This window comes from Sinocyclocheilus grahami, unplaced genomic scaffold (genome assembly GCF_001515645.1).
Source record: "Sinocyclocheilus grahami isolate Dianchi unplaced genomic scaffold, SAMN03320097.WGS_v1.1 scaffold706.1, whole genome shotgun sequence".
Classification (NCBI taxonomy): domain Eukaryota; kingdom Metazoa; phylum Chordata; class Actinopteri; order Cypriniformes; family Cyprinidae; genus Sinocyclocheilus; species Sinocyclocheilus grahami.
The window spans coordinates 582,192-606,076 of record NW_015505885.1 but is presented as its reverse complement, the minus strand read 5'-3'; the positions used below and the strand labels follow the sequence as shown (position 1 = coordinate 606,076).

Below are 23,885 nucleotides of genomic sequence, written 5' to 3'. Positions count from 1 at the left end.
TATATATATATATATATATATATATATATATATTTACAGAATACAATTAATTTGGTCAGTGAAAACATTGGAAATCTTTGTACTTCTGTCAATTAAATAAAGGTTCAAGGGAATTAACTAATCTCAGATTCTTGATTTTATTTTACAAAGCATCCTAACTTTTTTCTGATTTGATGTTGGAAATAAAACTACAAAGGACTACAAAAACCAGGCCAATAGTCATGCAAAAATAAGAAAGTCTCTATAAGTGTTACTGCACTCTGGGTAATGAGAATGGTTTTAAAATAGATAGAAACTGACAATATACCTTTTTGGGGTAATAATCACTGGGGTAACATTTTGTCCAACATTTTGAGGTAAAATTCAGAGCAACTCACAGGAAACTACAATCTACATTACTACATTACAATCTACACAGAATGGTTGAGTGTGAGCGAATTTCAATGGTGGCTCAGGAACCCCTGAAAGTACAAACATTTTATTTTATTTCTTTATTTAAATTTTTTTTTGGAATCAAACTTTGAAAAGTTTGGAATTGCTGTGAAAGTCATGATATTACAAAAGAGCATTTCTATTTAAGTGATGTCTTCTTCAAATCTTTAGTCAAATAATTTTCCACTCGCAGTAATGAACGCTCTGAATTACAGCAGTCAGTTTATCAGGATCTCATGATTTTTGTAGCATTTCCAGCCATTTTTCCTTCAGGGAAAGCGTTGATGTATTCAAAACATCCGGTAGTGTGGGTTTTCCAGGAAATTCATGTACTTCCTGAACCTCTGCTTCTAGTAAATACTACTGTGTATTGTGCATTTATTTGACAGACAAAAGGTTACTACATTCAGCTGTTGCAAATTTGTTGACTTTTGAAAATCAAGTTTTGAAAATCAAATTTGGACTCAGATTAGATGAGGATATGGATGATAACTTTTAGAAGGATATTGGTTTACTTATGCCCTTTTTAAAGACTTGCGCTTAACTGAGATTTCAGCGTTTGTAGTCGTTTAAGAGGCTGTTGGGTCAGCCTTGATTTATTACAATATTGAGGTAGGCCTAATTCAGTTTTAGTTTTGATTTTAGAAAATAAACATGTGATTGCTCTCCTCACAAATCAACTGTTTCTTTTATTTCACTGGCATTTCTTTTAGGTGTTGAGGACTAGTGCGTCTTGGAGCCCACATTTAGTTCTAGTAAAATACTTAAATACAGAGATCTTCTGTCTCAGACGCAGGGGACAGTATTTCATCCCCGGCCCGAGCTCTGGAACCTTCATGTCTGGCCACTGAGGGGAACCAACTAAGAGATGCTGGGCTTCCAGCCGATATAGTAGAGACTATTATAAGTGCTAGGGCTCCCTCCACTAGAAGAAGTTATGCCCTCAGATGGCGTGTTTTCGAAAGGTATTGTATGACACACCATGCAGACCCAGTTCACTGCCAAATTATTCCAGTGCTGGAGTTTTTTTGCAAGAGAAACTGCCCTCAGGCACATGTCCTGGTACTCTTAGAATCTATGTGGCTGCCATTTCGGCTTGAAATGCTCTGATTGATGGGGTTTCTGTGGGAAAGCACCCTTTAGTCGCCCGCTTCATTCGTGGAGCCAAGCGGTTGAGGCCGTCCACTAGAGCGACAGTCCCTTTGTGGGACTTAGCTATAGTGCTCGAGGGTCTGGTTGACACCCCTTTCGAACCACTAGAGTCAGCACCTGTCAGGTTTCTGACCCTAAAGATGGTTTTTCTAATGGCTATTACTTCTCTGAAGAGAATTGGGGATTTGCAGGCTCTTGTCAGTCTCGCCATCCTGCCTAGACTTTACCCCTGGGCTGGTCAAAGCTATTTTGCATCCTCACCCTAATTATCTTCAGAAAGTTCCATTCTTGACCATACATCCAATCGTTCTTGAAGCCTTCTGCCCTCCGCCGTTCACGACACCGGAGCAGGAAAGACTTCACTTTCTGTGTCCAGTACGTGCTCTTCAGATTTACTTCCACCGCACCAGCCAGTGGCGTAAGTCGGAGCAGCTTTTCACATGCTATGGGGGCCGCAACTGGGGGCAGCTGCCACTAAACAAACTAGTAAACAAAATCCCTCACATTGGGTGAGGGATGCTATTGCCCTAGCCTACGAGGCGCGTGGTCAAGCTTCGCCTCTAGGAGTTAGGGCCCATTCAACCAGGGGGGTTGCATCTTCTACGGCTTTAGCAAGCAGTGTCCCCTTGCAGCAAGTGTGTGATGTGGCAGGCTGGTCCTCTCCGCACACATTTGTCAGATTGTTTAGTTTGAATGTCCATGCTACTCCGGGCTCATGTGTCCTTGAGTCAACATCCCAGAGTCATGTCTGAGACCTCTTCAGTGCTTGTGAGCAAACACTACACAACCTTGGGGGGTCCAGACACTTCCAGTACGGTGGCATTGGTATTCTCGTTCCTGCAAGCATTTGAAATGCAGCATCGAGAGTAGCTTTTGATAGGGAACGTTACAGGTTACTTGACTGTAACCCTGTTCCCTGAAAAAGCGGGAACGAGATGCTGCGCCTCAATGCCGCACTGTAGGCGTGCCCGGATGTCCTTTCAGACAAAGGTGAACAGGATGTGTCCGTTTCACATGTATTTATAAACTCTCAGGTGTGTAACCAATGCCAATTCTTGGCGTGTTTGACACATAAGCTTTATAACCGGTCGAACAAAGAATGTTCTCACAAGCGTTTGAAACGCAGCATCTTGTTCCTGCTTTTTCAGGGAACAGGGTTACAGTCAAGTAACCCGAGATGGACACCTTGTTGCCACACGCATCTGTAATCTAGCGCAGTTTAATCCTCACACTTTAATAGTATTTACAGCTGCTAACAGGTTGTGATTATGAGGAATGAAATGTACGATGCTACATAGTTTTCCCTATCGCTTACGTCCCACTGCCTGTGATTATCCCTTATGCTGAGTTCACACTGCACGATTTTCAAACTCGTCGGATCGCCGTTGTTTTCACACTGTGTGACTATCTGGGGACAGAATTCGGTTGCTGCTGTGTTCACACTGCACGATGGATCGGCGACAGAAGGTTTCACATTGCATGACTTCACAATAGGAAGAATCGCCGACAGCTTTGTCTGGTGCAGGGTTGCCAGGTTTTCGCTACAAAACCCACCCAATTACTACTCAAAACTAGCCTGAAAATAGCCCAATTGCTTTCGAGGGGGTCCCCCAATAAAAATCGCTTTCGGGGGTAAAATAAATTTTTTTTTGGCGGGGTTCTCCTGGTACAATTCACATTCCAGGGCCTAAATATCACGTTATTGGGGTCGCTTCAACCTGCTGACATAAAAAACAACCGGCGGCAATCGCGGATTTAGCATGCCAAATATTTTACGGTCGTCTGCGACGAGTCGGCGATTCCCTCAGATCGCGTTTTTTTGATAATTCACACTGCGTGATTGTCACTCGCGTGAACGAGCACCGATTTGCCTCCGATTTCGCCATTTGTCTGCAATTTCGCAAAACCTGTCCGCGAGTGAAAAATCGTGCTAAAATCGTGCAGTGTGAACTCGGCATTAGCGTGCCAGCATTAACTTGCCATAGTTTGTCGACCCCTGCTCTAAATTAACCAAGCTCATGACCTTATTAAACTCATGATCTGTAATTTTGGTACAAGCCAGATAGTTTCAGCACTGCTTATGATCCTAGCAAATTATGGTTTTAAATGAACTTCCCCTATTAAATGAAAGGGAAATTGCATTCTATCTAGATCAGGGCTGCGTTCAGCCCCGACAAAAACGGTGCAAAACGTTCTTTAAACGGAAACGGTGGTGCGTTGAACACCCTGTTCTGATGACGCAAGAGGTGCAACTATGGCAGCTGAGAAGGCCATTCTTTGTGCTCTTTTTGAAGAATTTTCGGAGCCTGATGAAATTGGTATAAATATGTGTTTAATACTGCAAAATACGCTCGATGGTACAGTCACTGCCCTTGCCCTCCAGAATAAAAGAGAACATCCCAATCAAATGAAGGGATTTGTGGAAACTGTGGTTCCTAATTATTGTGATCCAACATTTGCCTCGCATTTCAGGATGAAAAGACAAACATTTCAGGTGAAGGATAATCCACTTCTTACCTCCGAGACTGTGTTATGATCTATATGACCTTATTATTTTTATTGTGAGTATTAGGCTTATCATTATTGCTGATCACTGTTGTTGTGCTATGATATTGTAATATTTACCATTATATAATCAGAGCAGTATAGAAAAGTTTATGAAAGTGTCACTCCATAATACAATAGCAAAATATATAAATATGTATAGCATTTTTATGTAACATTAATCAGTATTTAGCACACAATAGAAGACATTGCAATTACTAAATGATATTTAGACAGACTTAAGGAAGTTCAAGATCTATACTTGTGCTCTTATTATTTCAGTTATTTTGCCTTTAATGTAAATAAACATGTGCAAACAATATACTTGCTCTTGTGAATTTATTTTAATGCTAGCTGTCTCTTTAATACCATGTGGTTTATATACATGCAGCTGCTGATTGGGCTGACATGTTTGACACACACACCAAACAAGAGAAAATGCATCTCAAACCCCGTTGCACACCGTTTCCAGGAAACATGTCGTTCAAACCGGAAACCGTAGCAAAACGGTGCACACCAGTTTGAGCTTGAACTTGCACTGTATTTATACCAGAATAATTTAGTATTATTGTGTGTCAGACCATGTATTTCTTTCTCTACATAGTCCAGAGGACGCTGAGAGCATCAGCCTGATGGCTTCATTCCCTGATCTGTTTGGGAGTGTGTTCATGTTTGCGAAGGAGAGAGGATGGAACTCCAGAGCGAGTCTGAAACAGTTCTTCAGCTCAGCTCCACAGATCTGATTGTTGTATTTTTAGTTAAACTATGTCCATTGATTTTGCATTATGAATGTGTTTCATGAATGAGTTTAAATGTAGGGACATATTTAAGATCGTCACACTCCTTGTATCTGATGAGCTAAGATTTATTCTTCTCTGCAAACAAAGTTCTGACAGCTTGCCACAAAATGAAAAACCATGGATATGTAAACTTTATTTCAGTTTTTGTATTTTCTTGTTGAAAACATGCAAACATCTATAAATATATCAATTAATAAATAAACAAACAGCTTTTTTTAAATGATCTGCATGTTTAAATAATGAATTGATAGAAGTCATTATGTTATTATATAAGAAATGTAATGTTAATTTCAATAAGGATAAGATAGAAATGTGTTTATAAGATACATAAATAGATTTTTTTTTTCAACAATACAGTAACTTCTTGTTCCTTCTTTACAAGGATGCCTGTTGCCATCTTGCCCTTTAGCAAATGTGCATTTTGATTAAAAACACACAAAGAAAGTTATTGTTCATATCCAAGCAAATCTGACGTAAATGAAATATCCTGACCGTCTCATAAAACCCCGTGACCTGAAATTCTGGCAACAGACAGACCAGTCATACAGCAAAATGAAAGTCTGTCTAAACTCAGTGGCGGAATGGATTTAAAACTCACTGGGGTAACATTTTGTCCTAAACATTTCTGAAAAAGTTCTTCAGCTCAGCTCCACAGATCTGATTGTTGTATTTTTAGTTAAACTATGTACATTGATTTTGCATTATGAATGTGTTTCATGAATGAGTTTAAATGTAGGGACATATTTAAGATCGTCACACTCCTTGTATCTGATGAGCTAAGATTTATTCTTCTCTGCAAACAAAGTTCTGACAGCTTGCCACAAAATGAAAAACCATGGATATGTAAACTTTATTTCAGTTTTTGTATTTTCTTGTTGAAAACATGCAAACATCTATAAATATATCAATTAATAAATAAACAAACAGCTTTTTTAAATGATCTGCATGTTTAAATAATGAATTGATAGAAGTCATTATGTTATTATATAAGAAATGTAATGTTAATTTCAATAAGGATAAGATAGAAATGTGTTTATAAGATACATAAATAGATTTTTTTTTTCAACAATACAGTAACTTCTTGTTCCTTCTTTACAAGGATGCCTGTTGCCATCTTGCCCTTTAGCAAATGTGCATTTTGATTAAAAACACACAAAGAAAGTTATTGTTCATATCCAAGCAAATCTGACGTAAATGAAATATCCTGACCGTCTCATAAAACCCCGTGACCTGAAATTCTGGCAACAGACAGACCAGTCATACAGCAAAATGAAAGTCTGTCTAAACTCAGTGGCGGAATGGATTTAAAACTCACTGGGGTAACATTTTGTCCTAAACATTGGCAAAACCCACTAAATTTCTCCTTTCAAAAGCTAATTGCTAAAAAATGTTCCACAAGGTTTTTCAAAGGCATTTATTATATTTACCAAAGCTCTATAAATTGAACAAAATCAATCCTTAGTACTAAGGACTATGAACCAATAAAAGCTGTCATTAACTTCATGCAACCAATTGGACAATATGTACGGATATATAAGCGGAGTTCTTCAGATGAACTGAGGAGGGCAGCAATGCGCCTTTGATGCGTCCAGCCCGCCGCAAATATTAACAAGAAGAAGAAGCAGTTTCATGTTCGCCCACATCTGAAGAGCTGCGGAGTCACTGCACGCAAAGCATAGGAAATAGTTGTGCGTAAGTATTATTATTTTTCTTCGTCGTTGTTAAAGGCTACTTGTTTTTTTAATAATAGGCCTACGTGATTCTTTTTTTATTTTGTTTTTCTCGTTTGTGTAGCTCCACGGAATAGATGCCTTAATTCATAACGAGTTAACGGAACATACACACAACGCAGATCTAATCACTTATCTCTTGAAAATGTAATATGTTAGGGGCTAGTTGATGATAGTGACAAATTAAAAAAATAATAGTTATTAAAATGAGAAGGTCAGGTGCAGGCCCGTCAAGAATAACTGAGGGTATGGAGGTCCAAACCTACAGAAAAAAAATGACTTGATAAAAACAAATATAGTTTATTTGTAATAAAATGTAATCCTGAATTTATTTTTATTACCTTTTTCCTATATGTACTATTTTCTGTATTTATTTTTACATTTATTTTTATTCTTTTGAACTTTTATTTACTTTTTCATTGGATTTTATATTTATTTATTTATTTTTAAATGTATTTATTCATGCATTAATTAATTTGTTATATTTATTTATTTCCACATGTATTTATTTCCAGATTTATTTATTCATTTTTTTTTCTTTTTACTTTTCCGTGTGCAACATGGAAATGATGGAGGCGGTCCTTGTGGAGCTCCGGTGAATCATTGGTTAAGAGCTCATGCAGAAGCGTCAGATCAACTGGAGAGTTCCAAGATATTTTCACAGATTCACATTATTATCAAGGCTGCACGATAAATATCACACGATATTTAATGCGCATCTCGTCAGTAAAGCCGGTTCTGTAATCAGCGGTAAATCTCTACACGTGCGTGCTTTCACTAATTATTACGTTCAATTATTTTATAGTGACTGAATTCAGCTACAGTTTCGTCAGTAAGCCTGGAACCATCAACATCGTCAATGAGATTCTAGGTTGATGACGCCTCTAGACCAAGCGGCAACCTTCCGGTCTTGCTCTTGAAACCAACACGGAAGTGTCTCAAACTGCAATTCATCAACTGGCCACTAGAGACTGGCTCCAAAAGGGAGTCAGCCCCATAGACTCGCCATGTTAAAATGCCCAACTTTACAGCAGAAAAAAATTAGTTTACAGCCTGGTACAAAAAGTGGTTTTGGTCTATATAGCTAATTTTGCACTTTATGACGACTGAGGGGGGTGAATTTTTTTATAACTAATCCGTTTAAAGGGGTCATATGATGCGATTTCAAGTTTTCCTTTCTCTTTGGAGTGTTACAAGCTCTTAGTGCATAAAGAAGATCTGTAAAGTTGCAAAGACTAAAGTCTCAAATCCAAAGAGATATTCTTTATAAAAGTTAAGAGTCAACCACACCTACCTAAAACGGCTCGTTCTAACACGCCCCCACATACCTACATCACTATGTGGGAAGATTTGCATAACGCCGCCCAAATGTTCACGCAAAGAAAGAAGGCGTAACTTTTATTCTCGCTGTAGTATTGTTGTTGCCGCCGGCGTGTCGTGAAGGCGCTGTGTGCTTCGTCGTGAAAGCGAAACTACTTTGTTTGGTCTTCCAAAAGAGGACGATATCCGCTTCGTCATGCCTGGAGCTGATCTGTGCTGGTCGCTGAGGAAATACATCAACTTAGTGCTGTGGATCATCGGATCGGCTTTCACCGTTTTCACCGCTCCTTCGTCGGATCCGCCAGGACCGCCGTTCTCGATCCTGCCGCTTCGGCTCACTCTTGCCCGGCCTCAGTTCACGCTAAGTCGGGGCTTCCCCTCACGCTAGGCTGCTGTGCTTTTCGTTGTGAAAGCAAAACTACTTTGTTTGGTCTTCCAAAAGAGGACACGACTAGAAATCAGTGGTTAAGTTGTGTTTACAACACTGTTCCAGAACACTTCAACCCAAATATTCAGATGTGTGCAGCACATTTTATGGAGGACTGTTTACTGATCCTGGGAGAGTAGACTACAATGCCGGCTGTTCTGACTCACGTAAGTAGGTTTTCATTTAAAGGATTTGCCACTGACGATTCAAACGAGAGTTTTGAGCAGTGTAGAGTAGCACTTGTTGTTTGTCATTTCTCTGATCACAAATGCAGACATGGTTTTATGTTTACGCGGCGCGATGCAATGCAACACAACACGTAAAAATAACATATAAGTCATTATAATCAGTAATTATGTCCCCACTGGATGCAACAATTGCCTCGTTTATAATGGGTTTTAATGTTTTTGTGTCGTCACTCCGGCCGGGACACGGCATCAACAGTATGGTGAGGGGTGTAACATTTCCGTCACGCGCTTGAGGTATTCGGCCAATCACAACGCACTGGATAGCTGACCAATCACAGCACACCTCGCTTTTCAGACCGATGAGCTTTGTAAAAATCGACGCGTTTCAAAAAGGTGGGGCATAGAGGAGAAACAATAATGTACAGTATGTGGAAAATAATGTGTTTTTTTTTACTTTAAACCGCATAAACACATTTCATTACACCAAATACACAAAATAATGTTCTTTTTAGCAGCATCATATGACCCCTTTAAATTATATTAAGCCTTAAAGTTCTGCATAATTAAGGGTGTGGCCACTTGAGTGACAGGTGGATTGCCGCTGCTGTCACCACCGTCTACACAATGCTTTTTGGAAATGAGGCCCCCTGGCAGTTGACATTAAAAATGGCTTTATTCGCAAGTTTAGGCACCATCTCACTTTGTTTGTAACTTCAATAGCATTTAAAGAGAATGACTTACAGTTAGGCCTGTCGCAATAATCAATATATCGACTTATCGCGCAATATATGTACATGACCTCAATCATTTTTGGTGACGCAATATATCGCCCATTATATTTACTTAAAAATTAATGATGGAAAATAGATGGAAAAATCTCCATACAAGTTCTTTGTGCATTTTTCTTTTTTTGTACTTGTTACTTTGCACTTTATGTTAGAAAATGTTTATTTACTATTTATTCAGGTTTTTAAGGTATCTAATATTTTGATACTTAATTTCCATGATCTAAATATTCTTAAAAATTAAAAGTTTGTTGTCATTTGGAAGTGTGTAGGCCTTCTTGCATTATTATGCTGTTAAATTATGATTATATATTCAGTGGCATAAAATGGTCTTTAAAATGACAATAATAATCGCTTATCGCAATTATTTCTGGGGCAATATATCACACAACAAAAAGTTATCATGACAGGCCTACTTACAGTCACAAAACCAACTGTAAAGTGTTCATCTACGAATCAGGCATATTTACAGTGGGGCAAAAAAGTATTTAGTCGGCCACCAATTGTGCAAGTACTTTTTTTCCCCACTGTAGATATGATTTGACAGTTTATTTTAATAAATATAAAAAAAATGAATGTGTATACCAAAATGTGTGTACCAATGTCGTATGTAACTTTAGAGATGGTCCCTAAACTTGTGAATATCGAACGTCCAATGTCAAGCCAACTTTATGCCAGTGGGCTGCGTTTATGCAACTGATTTATGATAAACTTTGCCTCACAATGCTTTTGGGATTCACGATTTTCTCTGTGATTACAAAATGAACACAAGCCTTAGAAATCTCCACCGAATGTGTCTAGAGGCATCATCAACCTAGAATCTCATCGACGATGTTGATGGTTCCGGTAGCCTACTTCATCTTTTTTTACCCTGTTAAGCTCTATTTAAAAAAAAATTATGTTTCTAGATATTAATTCTTTATGCTCCTTTTGTGGGCTGAAAATGAATCTGTGTCTCATATTTTTGGGGGAATGTATATATACACTTTTTGTTTTGGAAGGATTTCTATATTTTTCTACATGCTTTTTCTTCACAGAGTTTCTCTTTGTTATACAAAGATGTTTTATTTGGTCATCACAACTTTGCTAAAGAAGACCAGGGCCAATATTTTTTGATAAACTTTTTAAAGTTTCTAAGCCCTACTTTTCTGTTTTCTGTAAGGAACTTAAGTCCTACCTTGACACTCTTCTTACATCCAGCAATTCTAAAGCCCTTAAAACTGTCTCAATGTGTCATTTTTAGTTTCTTAATTTTGTAATGTAATTGTATTTTCAATTGCACTTACCCCTGGCATTGATCTTTTTTGTGTGTGTGCGTGATCTACCTTTTGACAAAAATAAAAAAAAATGTTGATGGTTCCAGGCTTACTGACGAAACTAACAGGATGACAACCATTTGTTTTTAGCAAGTAATTTATTTCTTTATTTTCCTGTTATTTTATCTATCTATCTATATACAGTGGGTACGGAAAGTATTCAGACCCCCTTAAATTTTTCACTCTTATTTATATTGCAGCCATTTGCTAAAATCATTTAAGTTAATTTTTTTTCCTCATTAATGTACACACAGCACCCCATATTGACAGAAAAACACAGAATTGTTGAAATTTTTGCAGATTTATTTTAATTTCTGCAGGTTTGGTGCTCCATACATAACAAGAATGGCACAGTGTAGAGACTTGGAATTGTATAGTAAGAGATTTAGATTTAAAATTCATTAGGCTACTTTTACAAAAAATAATTTGTTACAAATTTGAAGAAAAATAAATAAATTCAAGACCAAAATTCGACTGTTTCAAAATATTCTGATGTCTATGAATCTATCAGTCTGCATTTGTATCGCTGAGGCCTAATGCACATACAGTAGGCTATATTGACAGATTATATTTTTGTCCCGTCCATTGGTTATCACTGTGTCAGTCATCGCAATTTTGAAAGTGAATCCCACATTTATATGTGGATATGTGGCCCTTGCCCTCCCTTTCTAATTACTAAAAAGCACTTAAGTTCATCGCGATCTCACAAAGTTACATTATAATCAATAAAGCTCTACACTGCCCAGTGAATCCCTTATTTACAACGTGTCTAGACTTTGTTATAATAAGAGAGTTCATGATGTAGCGAATCAGCTCAAGGGGAAATATGAATAATTAATCATAACTAGTTATAATTAATTATAAATATTTAGATCCGCTGTAAGTATTTACTTGACCTCTCAGGGTCAACTGTCTGTCAATTCTAAGAACGTTAATTTCCTGGTTAAGGGAAATAACTTTCTTACTGTACAATTCTACACAAAGACTGTAGCATAAATCTGCATGATTAAGTGACTCCAGTTATGAGCAAACAATGAACAACGTCAAGTGTGATACAAGTAAGACTTTATTAACTACATAAACACTTAAACTAGTCCAACATACTACATAAACACTTTAACTAGTCTAACATACACACGCACACACACACATGCATACAGTTGGTATAGGAAAAGGGTTAAAGCTTAAGCAGTAAAAAGGAGAGAGATAAAGAATGAAGTTATGGAACCATTTAATATTCAGCAGATTTACAGCCTGAAGGAAACATCAGATTCTTAGCTCAAACACACCTTTGTAAAAAGGTGCAAATGATACTTATATGGGGACCAGGGGGGGGCCTGGTGTTGTTCACAGACATCCTCGCACCCAGTTTATTGGGTGAGGGGTCTGTGACGATTTGTTAATCTAATGAATAACTGATTTGTTAAATCAAATGAAAAATTGTGTGTTTGATTGGTCCAGACGCTACAATGACGTGCAAAATTATACCTAACAATGTAATTTTTCACTTAATATACTATTCTTAAATAAAGATAAAAATAATTGAAGTTAAGGATTGCTGTAATATACAGTACAATGCTATGTAAAATTAATTTAATACTAATTTTACACAGTAATAGTATTGTGGTACAGTTTATATGCAATAATGGTTTTGTAGCGATTGCTTTAAAGATTAATTTATTAATCAATTATTGTCATACTAAGTACACACAAACAACATTAAGTAAGGAATTATTCTTCTTATACTACGGTTACCATATGTCAATACATTGTTCAGATGTTGTATTTCAAAACATTTGTCAGGTTTTTGTCCATAAAACATTTGCTCCTTACGAAATTCCTTACAAATTTACTATGGTTTTGCTACACTAACCATAGTTTAACTATGGTATTTGTTGAAAGGTGTGGCTATACAAATGGTTATCAATAGGCTGAAAAACCATGGTTACTACACTTCTACTATAATAAAACAATGGTTAATTTTAGTAAGGTGTGTGTATGATTAATTTCTTATGCATCTCATCCAATGCCTCCTTTGCTAATCACAAAGCGTCAATTTAGACTTAGTAATGGAGGCTTGAGCCGCTGATAGCAGACTAATGCAGTTGATAATGAAGTCAGAGAGAGAGAGAGAGAGAGAAAGATTAAGTGTCTGTGAATTACCTGAGTAAAGAGATTTTGCCTGAGTCTGTGCACCTCTCAACAGTGTTTGGAAGCAGCGTCTCTTCTAATAGTGAAACTGTAAGTTCATTTTCTTCAAGAACAGTGCCATTATTACCTTGCTTGTGAGACATGTCATGTAGCTTTTAAGTTGCTAAACTGCTTTACTGATTATAATCACTCTGGTTGCTTGCGTAATCTCGGTTCCCTGAGATAAGGGAATGAGCATGGCGTTGTATGCTTATGGGGAAACTCCTGTTTACTCTGAATACTGAAGCCTGATTTGTTCACGTTCGGGTAGCTGTATGAGCAAATGGTGCTTCAGCACACCAAAAGGGGTGGAGCCGACTTATATTCTTATATAACCTATAAGTCGGCTCTGAGCACCATTTCGTCAGAATCTTTCGACTGATATCGACAGTCATCGACTCACGTGCAGCCTTATAGCACGGCAGGCTATGCAACGCTCGTTCAGGGAATGGAGTTTACTTAAGTAACCAGAGCATTCCCTTTCCAACAGTCTCTCCTGTTGTGTTGTATGCTTATGGGGAATGCGTCCAATAGCGGTGTACTATAAGCAAGTTGGCTCCTAAAAAGCATGAGCCAATTATGAGACTAAAGCCACCCAAGCCAGTATGAGGATGAGGTGGTTTCAATCTCTGAGCTCCCCTCAGGAACTTAACGACAAGGTCGTTTTTGCTGACTGACTGGCCAGCCATGAGAGCGTGATTTGCCGCGATGGCTGCCACATATTTGAGTGTGGAAGAGGTGCGCCCCTTGTCCAGCAGTGTCACCGGAGGACGGGTCCTCACTCTGTGCTGTACACCAGACCAAATCGTTTGAACCACTTGGGGATGTAGTCTCCATTTTCCTGGAGCTACATTGTTCTGGGACAGCATATCTGCTCCCTGATTCAGTCTACCCAGCACGTGAACTGCCCTCAGTGAGAATAAGTTGCACTGTGCCCACAAGAGGAGGCGTCTCGCCATCCTGTAAAGGGGGTGTGACCTGACACCGCCTTGGTAATTTTTTAAAGGCTACCACCGTCATTTTGTCTGACGGACGTGGTGCACTCTGAAGGCTGGTAGGAAGGTTTTTAGGGATAGAAAAAACACCATCATCTCTAGGCAGTAAATACTCCAGGCTGGACCAGGAGCCTAATGCTGGTCTGCCCTCGTACAGTGCTCCCCAACCCAAGTTGGAGGCATCTGTCCTGACTACCTTCCTTCTGGAGGTCAGTTCTAATTAGATGCCTGTCTGAAAAAGGCAAGAGGCCTTCCAAGGGACCACAGTTCTGACTAGGGTTGGGTATCATTTGAATATTATCGATTCCAATTCTGCTTATCGATTCCAATACTTAACGATTCCTAGTTTTGATTCCAATAATGAAAAAAAATATATATAAAAATTAAGTCAAACATTCAGATGCTAAACATATTTATTCTGTCTTTTTACAAAGCGTTCTGTTGCAGCTGAATAACATAAGCAAAAATCAGCAGCCTACAGAACACTTAGGCCTACAAGAGGAACATTCAAACAACCAAACTTTTACTGACGAGGTCTGGAACTTCATTCAAAATAAAGCTAATCCACTCTTTCCTAATGTTGGAATGCGATGGAAGGTTATGCAATGACTGTTTGTCAACAATTTGGCTTTGCACAGCATCTTATCTTTGGAGCCATCTTTATTGTTTAGTTTCTGTGTAGACCTGCATCCGTCTCTCTTGTTGTTTACACTACGTGCACGACTCAGTAGGCGGGGCTAAACAGGCAGTGATGTAGAATCAGTGGGCGAGGCTAAATAGGCAGTCCTGTAGAAGCAGGCGTTGATCTTCTGCGGAGGCGGGGTTTACCCACTCTATTACGTCATTGAGCGGCACATTCCACAAGCTGTTGTTTTCGCAGACTGGCTTCAATATAAGCTGTTTTTAGACTAATGAGAAAGTTTTGAGTTCTGAAACTTACAGGATGTTTTTATAGTACAATGACCTCTTATATGTGAAAAGATCAAGGGAATTTTGATTTCTCAGTTCATGACCCCTTTAAGACAAAAAACGGCTGTGTTTTTGAGGATATACAAGTTTTGTGTATATTGGTCGCAAAATGTGAAAGAAGTCAGTTCCGGCCCGGAACTACCTTTTCTGCTGTGGAAATGCAAGGGAAACGGTTCGAGAACAGACACAGGCCGGGAAACTGCACCGGGACTGTGGTTCTCTGTGCTCACACTTCAGATGTGTGTGTGGCATGCAAAACAGTGTGCAAGTTCTTTCCCTTCCTGCGCTTAAATGGTTTGCATTAAAATGACATTACATCACATGACATCACATTAAAATGTGAACACAGGAATCTCAAAAAGTGCGGGGGGCCAGAAACAGTCCAAAGGGCAGTCTGTGATGAGGGGATCTTGACATGAAAGTAAACGTCTTTCAGATCCACCGATAAAAAAACAGTCATATTTGCATGAGGATCTGTTTCAAAGTCAACATCCTGAACGAGCATTTCATCAGCGCATGGTTCATGCATTTGAGATTGAGGATGGACCTGAGCCCGCCATTTTTCTTGGGAACAAGCAAGTAGCGGCTGTAAAAGCCTGACTCGCTGTTCGCTAGATGGATGGTCTCTACAGCCCCTCTTGCAAGCAGACTTTGCCCTTCGACCCGGAGAACGTGTGCATCGTTGTCCTGTACCGAAGTTTGAATGACACCTCTGTGAGCGAACTGCAGTGAGTAACCTCATTCTATGGTCTGCACAACCCAACTTGACACACCTGGGATGACTTTCCATGCCTGAAGCCGGGTGGCAAGTGGTCTGAGTCTTTTTAATGGCAGATTGTCACAAAGAGGCGGGAAACTTACATTTGTGATAATGAGAAGAGAAGTGCACTTTTGAGTATGTGGGTCCGCTATCACAGCGGTAGTTTGCTTGTGCTCGTGCTGAGTGAGAAGGACGGGCCTAGCTTGAACAGAGCTTCCATCAACCAGAGCTAAGAGGAGGGATGGAGAGTGAGCTTGAGACTTCTTTGAGGGCAGTCCGGCCTTGGCGGGACCTGGCCCTCTCATCGTCCTCTCTGCATTGGGATCAGGACGGTTTCTGCGGCTCAGGGTCCAACGTCACTCTGGGGCAGGGTCCCTGGCACTTAGAAAATGGGTAGTGTTTAGCCGTCTTAGGGCGCTGTTGGTGCCTAGGCTCAGACTTTGGCTGAGGCTGGTCCAGAGACGGCACGGGTTTGGCAGGCTGCTGGGAGGAATTAGCTCGCTGTCCACGCTGGCCCGTGTTGAATCCTTGGGAGGAAGGGTGCTGGAACTCGCCCACTCCTCCACATCTGAAGCTGTCAGTGACATGGAGTCATCGGCGACAGCTTCCTCCTCAGATCCGCCGAAGGAGATCAAGCCGCTCACTGCAGACAAGGGTGCTGATTCTTACGTGTGAAATACACTGACGAGTCGAGGCATTGCGGGGAGAGTGAAGCATGTGGGACCTGTGCCGGCGTGAGTTGAATCGAGCCCGATAATTCAGTCCGCTGTTTCTTCCTCCGAGGCTGCTGGGAGGGAGAAATGGGAAAGCAGATGGGGAGGACCACATTCAAGAAATAAGGCGATTCGCAAGCGAGGCAGGGTGAGACTTATGCTCTCGCAATGAGAGCACTCTGTTCTGGTGAGTGCGAGCTTCTTGCTTCTTCTTCTTCAGAGTCCAGCGAGGAGATGATCTTCACGCTGAAGGAGAAAATTCTGACGAAATGGTGCTCTTATATAGCCATCTTATATAGCAGTCAGCCCCACCCCTTTTGGCAGGCCATTTGTTCATGCACAGATGTGAACAAATCAGGCTTCAGTATTCAGAGTAAACAGGAGTTCCCCCATAAGTGTACAACACAACAGGAGAGACCGTTCGAAAAGGAACGTCAGAGCAGCTCTGACAACATGTTTCTGTGCGAGTGTGTGTCTGTACTGTATGTGTGTGCATTTGTGTGGGAAAAGAGAGTATGTGCTTCCTGTACATAATAAAACGTAATTTCATATGTCGTGATGTAGACAGATGTCAAACTTTTTTCCAAGTTAATAATTACACAAAAAAAATACAGACATATTATAGTTATGATAACCGAAATATATGGACATTTAATACTTGCATGAATACATTACAGTTCGCTGTGAATATATATGTACAATAAGTGCAAATTGTGATGTATAAGCAGGCTAATCATTAGCTTTACAATATTCTAGTACGTAAGCTAACTAAAAAAAAACAGTAAGAACGAGAAATGTTGGATTTTACAACCTATAGTATGTGAACCATGTAATTTAAAAGACATTAATGGCCATTATAATGCAGTTCAAATGACATACTGTAAATCGGTTGCATGTGGCATCAACATATACATTTCTATGAGTAACATAAAGAGTATTAGAGTATTATTGAGCAGAGTATTATGAGAGGGAGAGTATTTGCAATTACCTGTGTTTATAAGGGCTGTGTTTATAATTTAAACTGTTAAGTTTTCGCAAAAGTCACTTTCCGGGAAAATCTGTTCAATCTGCGTCCATATTTGCAATGCCACAGATCGATTATATTTCGGCCATGCATGACCAAGTTCTGTCTACTTGAATGGGGAAACTGAAATCTCAAAAACTGCTTGCCAAACTCACATTTAAATAACATATTTCAAATCAGCAACAAAATCTGACATGAACTGTAAATGTTGTTTGTAATGCTCAAATAATGTTAAAAAAGCTTAAATACATCGCAACACTTTTAAGCTTATGCATCTCAACACTTTTGATTAATGGCTCTGCTCTTTTTAATTTAATCACTTCATGTAAATATTCATATGCATGTATTTGAGTCATGAAAAAATAACCTTTCAAATGAATGTCAGAAATGATGATAGATAGATAGATAGATCTATAATTTGTGGTTATGTGTCTACCTAAAATACTTATAAAATGTTCTGGAGATGAGATGTATTAAATGTCCATAATGGCAATGGTGTTTATTATCTCTCCACAGATTTTTATGAAAATTTGAAGATCCATGGCATTCCAGATAACATTACCGATTTCACTTCCAATTCCAGCAGTACCTAGAAAAACAGATGTTCTAATACAATGCATCTTAGAGAACAAGACACAGAGATTTCAGAGATTATTAAGAGGAAAAGATATTAATGGACTGTACCCTTTTGAAGACTGGAAAGATGATGTTACTCCATTAACTGCAGCAGTTTTATGTAGAAATGAAGAAATCTGCTCTTATCTACTTGGAGAGTCAGCTGATCCAAACAAACTCTCAACAAATGGACGAACTCCTCTACATTATGCTGCATTTACAACTGGGGTTCCACTGACTATTGTGAAAAGATTACTTGCAGCAAAAGCAAACCCAAATGGACAAGGATTACAAATTTTAAGTCCATTACAATGTGCTGTTGATCGTGACCGTGAAGACATTGTGAAGGCACTTATAGAGGCTGGAGCTTCACCTGAAACTAACTATGGGGTGAATCCAGAGCTAGATAAAAAAGTGGAGAGAATGATTCATCAATTATCGTCACAGGATGAAGTGTTTGAGAAAGTACATCGGTTTTTCTCTCTTTCTTGTGCTGTACGAACAAAAACTCAGACAGAAGTTTACAGAGTCTATGAGGAACATTTCTTTCAAGAGGATCCTTTCAGTCATATTATTTTGTTTGAGGTGTATTTTGGTGTCATTGGTCAAGGTGCGGAGCAGTATCATCAGAGCGCCATCAAGTTTTTAAAAGATACAAAGAGTGCAGACAGATACATTGAGGGAGTCATCAAGCGCTTCCCAAAAATACCTCAGAAATACTGGCTGAATCCACTAAACTGCTTATATGTTGCTTTATGTATCAGCAAAAGCATCTCTCCTCAGATATTCAGTGATCTTGTGCCTATTCTAACATACAGACTTCAGCACTCCGGAAATGCACAAGGAGAAAACATCAATCATCTGATACTAAAGATACTCAGTTTAATGATGCAGAAGACGTCCGAGCAGAAACGGGTACTCAGTCATTCTGTCTATGAGAAGTTGTGCAAAAGTCTGTTGCCTCTAACACGTCCTGATTATTCAAGTCTGATTGGAGTTTGGACATATGGACTGTTTGCATGCATATATGATATTGCTCCTGAACTTGTAGCATTGTGTGGATTATCACCCGTCCCAGAGAAGATACTTAACACTGCAGAGATAGACATGGATGAAGTCATGAAAAAAAAGCTGCAAAAGTTGGATGAATCACTGAGGCATCCAGCAGGTTCGAGTGCAGTGGATAGTTTATGTGAGGAGACTGCAGCTCTATCAACAAGCAGGAAGAAGAAGAAAAAGAAAAAGAAGAAAATCCAGCAAAATTTGGGATCACAAGTAAGTGAGCAGCAAGATAAAGAGGAACCATATCCAGACACTGTAGTGACATCCATTGAGGAATCAAATTCAAGTGTGCAGCCGTTCACACATCCTGATGAGAACTCAAGAGAGTGGCGTCAAATCAGCCGTCGTTGGAGGTCCAAGCTTGAGAAGCTAGCTAACATTGATATTAATAATACCAATAGGCTGGGAAACCTTACTCTTGTACTCACTGATGAATTTCGTATCGCTAAAGGAAGTGATGGAACAGAAGTTTTCCTTGGTTTGAGGGATGACGGCACTGAGGTGGCTGTGAAACGAATGATTAAGTCTAATTACCAAGTCCTCAGAAATGAGGAAAAATTTCTACGACTTTTTGACAGTCCCTCTATTGTGCGATATGTGGACTTTGCAAAGGATAAGGATTTTGGATACCTTGTTCTTCAGCTTTGTGAGTACACACTGGAGGAATATATCCAAGATCATTTACCAGATGACAGCGCTGAGAGATCTTTGGTTCTGAAGAAGCTGGTGAAGGAAGTTCTCTGCAGCTTACAGGTTTTACACGACCAGCAAACCAAAGTGCTCCATCGAGATATCAAACCCCAGAATGTCCTGATTGGTAGGAGTTAAACCAAAGTTTCCACGTTTATTTAATTAATCAAAACTATGTTTTTAAAAGGACAATGGCCTTTACCTTTTTTCCAGACACAAAAGGAAAAGCGAGATTGGCTGATTTTGGCATAAGTCGTCGATTGAACCTCAGCCAAACCACTTTACGAACAAGCAGCGCTGGAACTAGATGCTGGAAGGCAAAAGAGACCATAGATGAGGAGGCCAACACTGGGTACAAGAGGAGCTCAGACATTCAGGTGGTCAACAATACTGTAATTTTAACTTAATTAAAGACTGTGATTAAAATATATTATTAGAAATGCAATTATTGGCTTAAATATAAGTCATTTTAATTGTAGTTGGTGAAAACTCTAAACTAGTAACACTGTAACATGTTTGAAGGTCGCTGGCATGTTAGTGTACTACATTCTCTCTGGAGGACAACATCCATTTGGTAAAGGTCCACGTTGTGAAGTCAACATTCTAGAAGGAAGATACTCACTGGATCATCTGGATGATGATGTAGCGAAGGATCTCGTCGAGAGGATGATAAATGAAGATCCAAATGAGAGACCAACTGTGGAGCAAACCCTCGCACACCCCTTCGTCTGGACTGATGACAGGTAAAATACTCCATTGAGTTGGCAATGACATTTATCAATCTAAAATTAACAAACACCTCATGACCTTATTAAACTCATGATTTGTTATTTTGGTACAAGCTAGAGAGTTTCAGCACTGCTTACAGTACTAGCAAGTTATGGTTTTATATTAAATGAAGGGAAAACTGCATTGCATATAAACTTTTTTATTAGCTGACGAGATTGAACTGTTTCTGAAATCCTGTCAGGAGAGTGGAGTATTTGAAAAAATTGGGGAACCAGAAAGAGGTTAACAACTATCGTAATGTTGATGAGGAGCTCCTTCAAGCCGCTGAAAAATACACAGAGGGGAAAAGCTTTTCTGATTGGAAGACTAAAGTGGGTCTAACTTCAATGCTCAAATATGCAAAAATACTTACATATACAGTGGGTACGGAAAGTATTCAGACCCCCTTAAACTTTTCACTCTTTGTTATATTGCAGCCATTTGCTAAAATCATTTAAGTTATTTTTTTTCCTCATTAATGTACACACAGCACCCCATATTGACAGAAAAACACAGAATTGTTGACAATTTTGCAGATTTATTAAAAAAGAAAAACTGAAATATCACATGGTCCTAAGTATTCAGACCCTTTGCTGTGACACTCAAATATTTAACTCAGGTGCTGTCCATTTCTTCTGATCATCCTTGAGATGATTCTACACCTTCATTTGCCAGAGGACGCTGAGAGCATCAGCCTGATGGCTTCATTTCCTGATCTGTTTGGGAGTGTGTTCATGTTTGCGAAGGAGAGAGGATGGAACTCCAGAGCGAGTCTGAAAAAGTTCTTCAGCTCAGCTCCACAGATTTGATTGTTGTATTTTTGGTTTCAATATGTACATTGATTCTACATCATGAATGAGTTTAAATGTATGGATAAATGTAGATTCATTGTTTTCATGAAATGAGGCGCTGACAGCTGAAAAACTCTGACACTTGAGGAGACAAAATATACCAAGAGTATGTCGTACACCGAGCACGCAGTCTATGCTATGGGGCACCAGTACCCTAAATATCTGATTTTATTGTTTATAGCCTATTTACTACTTATTTTAAATGTACAGTATGATATTACTCAACCAATTGCTAACAACATTGTTTTGCTCCGCTGATCCTGTAATAATTTACATGTTCCGCAAGGTGTAAGAACAAGGAAGGGCGTATGCTTTCATTTCCAGGAAAATATAAGAGTCACATGCAGCGAGTCGGAAACTTTTCTTAGCATTATTCTTTTTATTTTGTTGTTGTTATAGGCTACTCAAGTACAGTGTCTTGTTTTTTAATCATGCTTGATTTGTTTGTTGTTATTTCACTGCTCTACAGAATAGATGTCTGTTAGAGTCATAAGGCACAACTTGACTTTACTTCTTCCTTAACGCAACAAAATCAGGACACCGATCTGATTAGAAAATCTCTTTAAAATTGGATGCAGTGATGGCCAGCATAGAATAGGCTGTATTAGTTGATGATAGTGACAAATAATAGCCTATGAAAGTGAGGAGGTCAGATGTGCCAGTCATAAATCAGTCCTAACTTGTACTTTTATATGTAATTTATTATTAAATTTAACGCTCTGATGTGACACATCAGTTTAATTGCCTGCCCAGATAGCAAAATTCCTGAGGCGCAGATCAGGCCCACACCTGACACTTTCATCTGGCCCACATACCACATGGAATGATGGCAATTGGGCGGTCCGCTCCTGTTTGCCAGATTTGGGCCACAAGCAAGCCAAAAGAAGGCCCAATGTCAGCCATGAATAAACCAAATAAAGCAGAACTGGCCCAAATCTGGGCCACATTGATTTTAATTCTGGCCCAGATCTGGCCCAGATTCAACACCTTACTCCAGCCCACATACTGTGAAGAATGATGGCACTTGGGCCCAAATCTGGGCCACATTGATTTTAATTCTGGCCCAGATCCGGCCCAGATTCAACACCTTACTCCGGCCCACATACTGTGAAGAATGATGGCATTTGGGTGGTCCGCTCCTGTTTGCCAGATTTGGGCCACGAGCAAGCCAAAAGAAGGCCCAGTGTCAGCCATGAATAAACCAAATAAAGCAGAACTGACCCAAATCTGGGCCACATTGATTTTAATTCTGGCCCAGATTCAACACCTTACTCCGGCCCACATACTGTGAAGAATGATGGCATTTGGGTGGGCCGCTCCTGTTTGCCAGATTTGGGCCACGAGCAAGCCAAAAGAAGGCCCAGTGTCAGCCATGAATAAACCAAATAAAGCAGAACTGACCCAAATCTGGGCCACATTGATTTTAATTCTGGCCCAGATTCAACACCTTACTCCGGCCCACATACTGTGAAGAATGATGGCATTTGGGTGGGCCGCTCCTGTTTGCCAGATTTGGGCCACGAGCAAGCCAAAAGAAGGCCCAGTGTCAGCCATGAATAAACCAAATAAAGCAGAACTGACCCAAATCTGGGCCACATTGATTTTAATTCTGGCCCAGATTCAACACCTTACTCCGGCCCACATACTGTGAAGAATGATGGCATTTGGGTGGGCCGCTCCTGTTTGCCAGATTTGGGCCACGAGCAAGCCAAAAGAAGGCCCAGTGTCAGCCATGAATAAACCAAATAAAGCAGAACTGACCCAAATCTGGGCCACATTGATTTTAATTCTGGCCCAGATTCAACACCTTACTCCGGCCCACATACTGTGAAGAATGATGGCATTTGGGTGGTCTGCTCCTGTTTGCCAGATTTGGGCCACAAGTAAGCCAAAGGAAGGCCCAATGTCAGCCATGAACAAACCGCTTCGTCCACGGTGAAAGCCGATCCGGCGAAGGCCAAACAAAGTAGTTTCACTTTCACAACGAAACACACAGCATCTTCACGACATGGCGGCGGCAACAACAATACTACAGCGAGAATAAAAGTTATGCCTTCTTTCTTTGCGTGAAAATTTGGGCGGCGTTATGCAAATCTTCCCACACAATGACCTAGACATGTGGGGGCGTGTCAGAACGAGCCGTTTTAGGTAGGCGTGGTTGACTCTTAACTTTTATAAAGAATATCTCTTTGGATTTGAGACTTTAGTCTTTGCAACTTTACAGATCTTCTTTATGCACCAAGAACTTGTAACACTCCAAAGAGAAAGGAAAACGTGAAATTGCAATTGAAATCTTTTTAAGTTAAATATTAATATAATAATTAGATAGGCTATTATTACATATAATTTTGTAGAAAAACAGTGTTGCACGTTTTACTTTATTTTGTACAACATTTGCAACTGCTTTTCATCACTAGAAGCATCTGCAACTTAACGTGTCATCTGTTCTAGGCACTACTGAACAGATATTTAGAAGTTGATTTTAAAATGCAAAGTTTTTCAAATTAAAATAAAGCTATGCAAACACTTGCATTCTATAACACTATAAGTGTGT

General features: G+C 39.5%; 1 protein-coding gene and 1 pseudogene across 1 annotated transcript; both read left to right on the top strand.

Annotated features, from left to right (window-relative positions):
* The window catches only part of LOC107559945 (uncharacterized), a 9,491-nt pseudogene extending 4,400 nt beyond the window's left edge, over positions 1 to 5,091 (top strand).
* Positions 5,092 to 6,502: 1,411 nt separating this feature from the next.
* Positions 6,503 to 22,000, top strand: LOC107559944 (uncharacterized). Its single transcript, XM_016243975.1, is given in 6 exon segments — positions 6,503 to 6,620; positions 17,862 to 19,839; positions 19,926 to 20,089; positions 20,235 to 20,455; positions 20,683 to 20,812; positions 21,059 to 22,000. Coding segments are annotated over 5 exon segments (2,700 nt in total). The 5' UTR covers positions 6,503 to 6,620; positions 17,862 to 17,885; the 3' UTR covers positions 21,290 to 22,000.
* Positions 22,001 to 23,885: the final 1,885 nt, after the last annotated feature.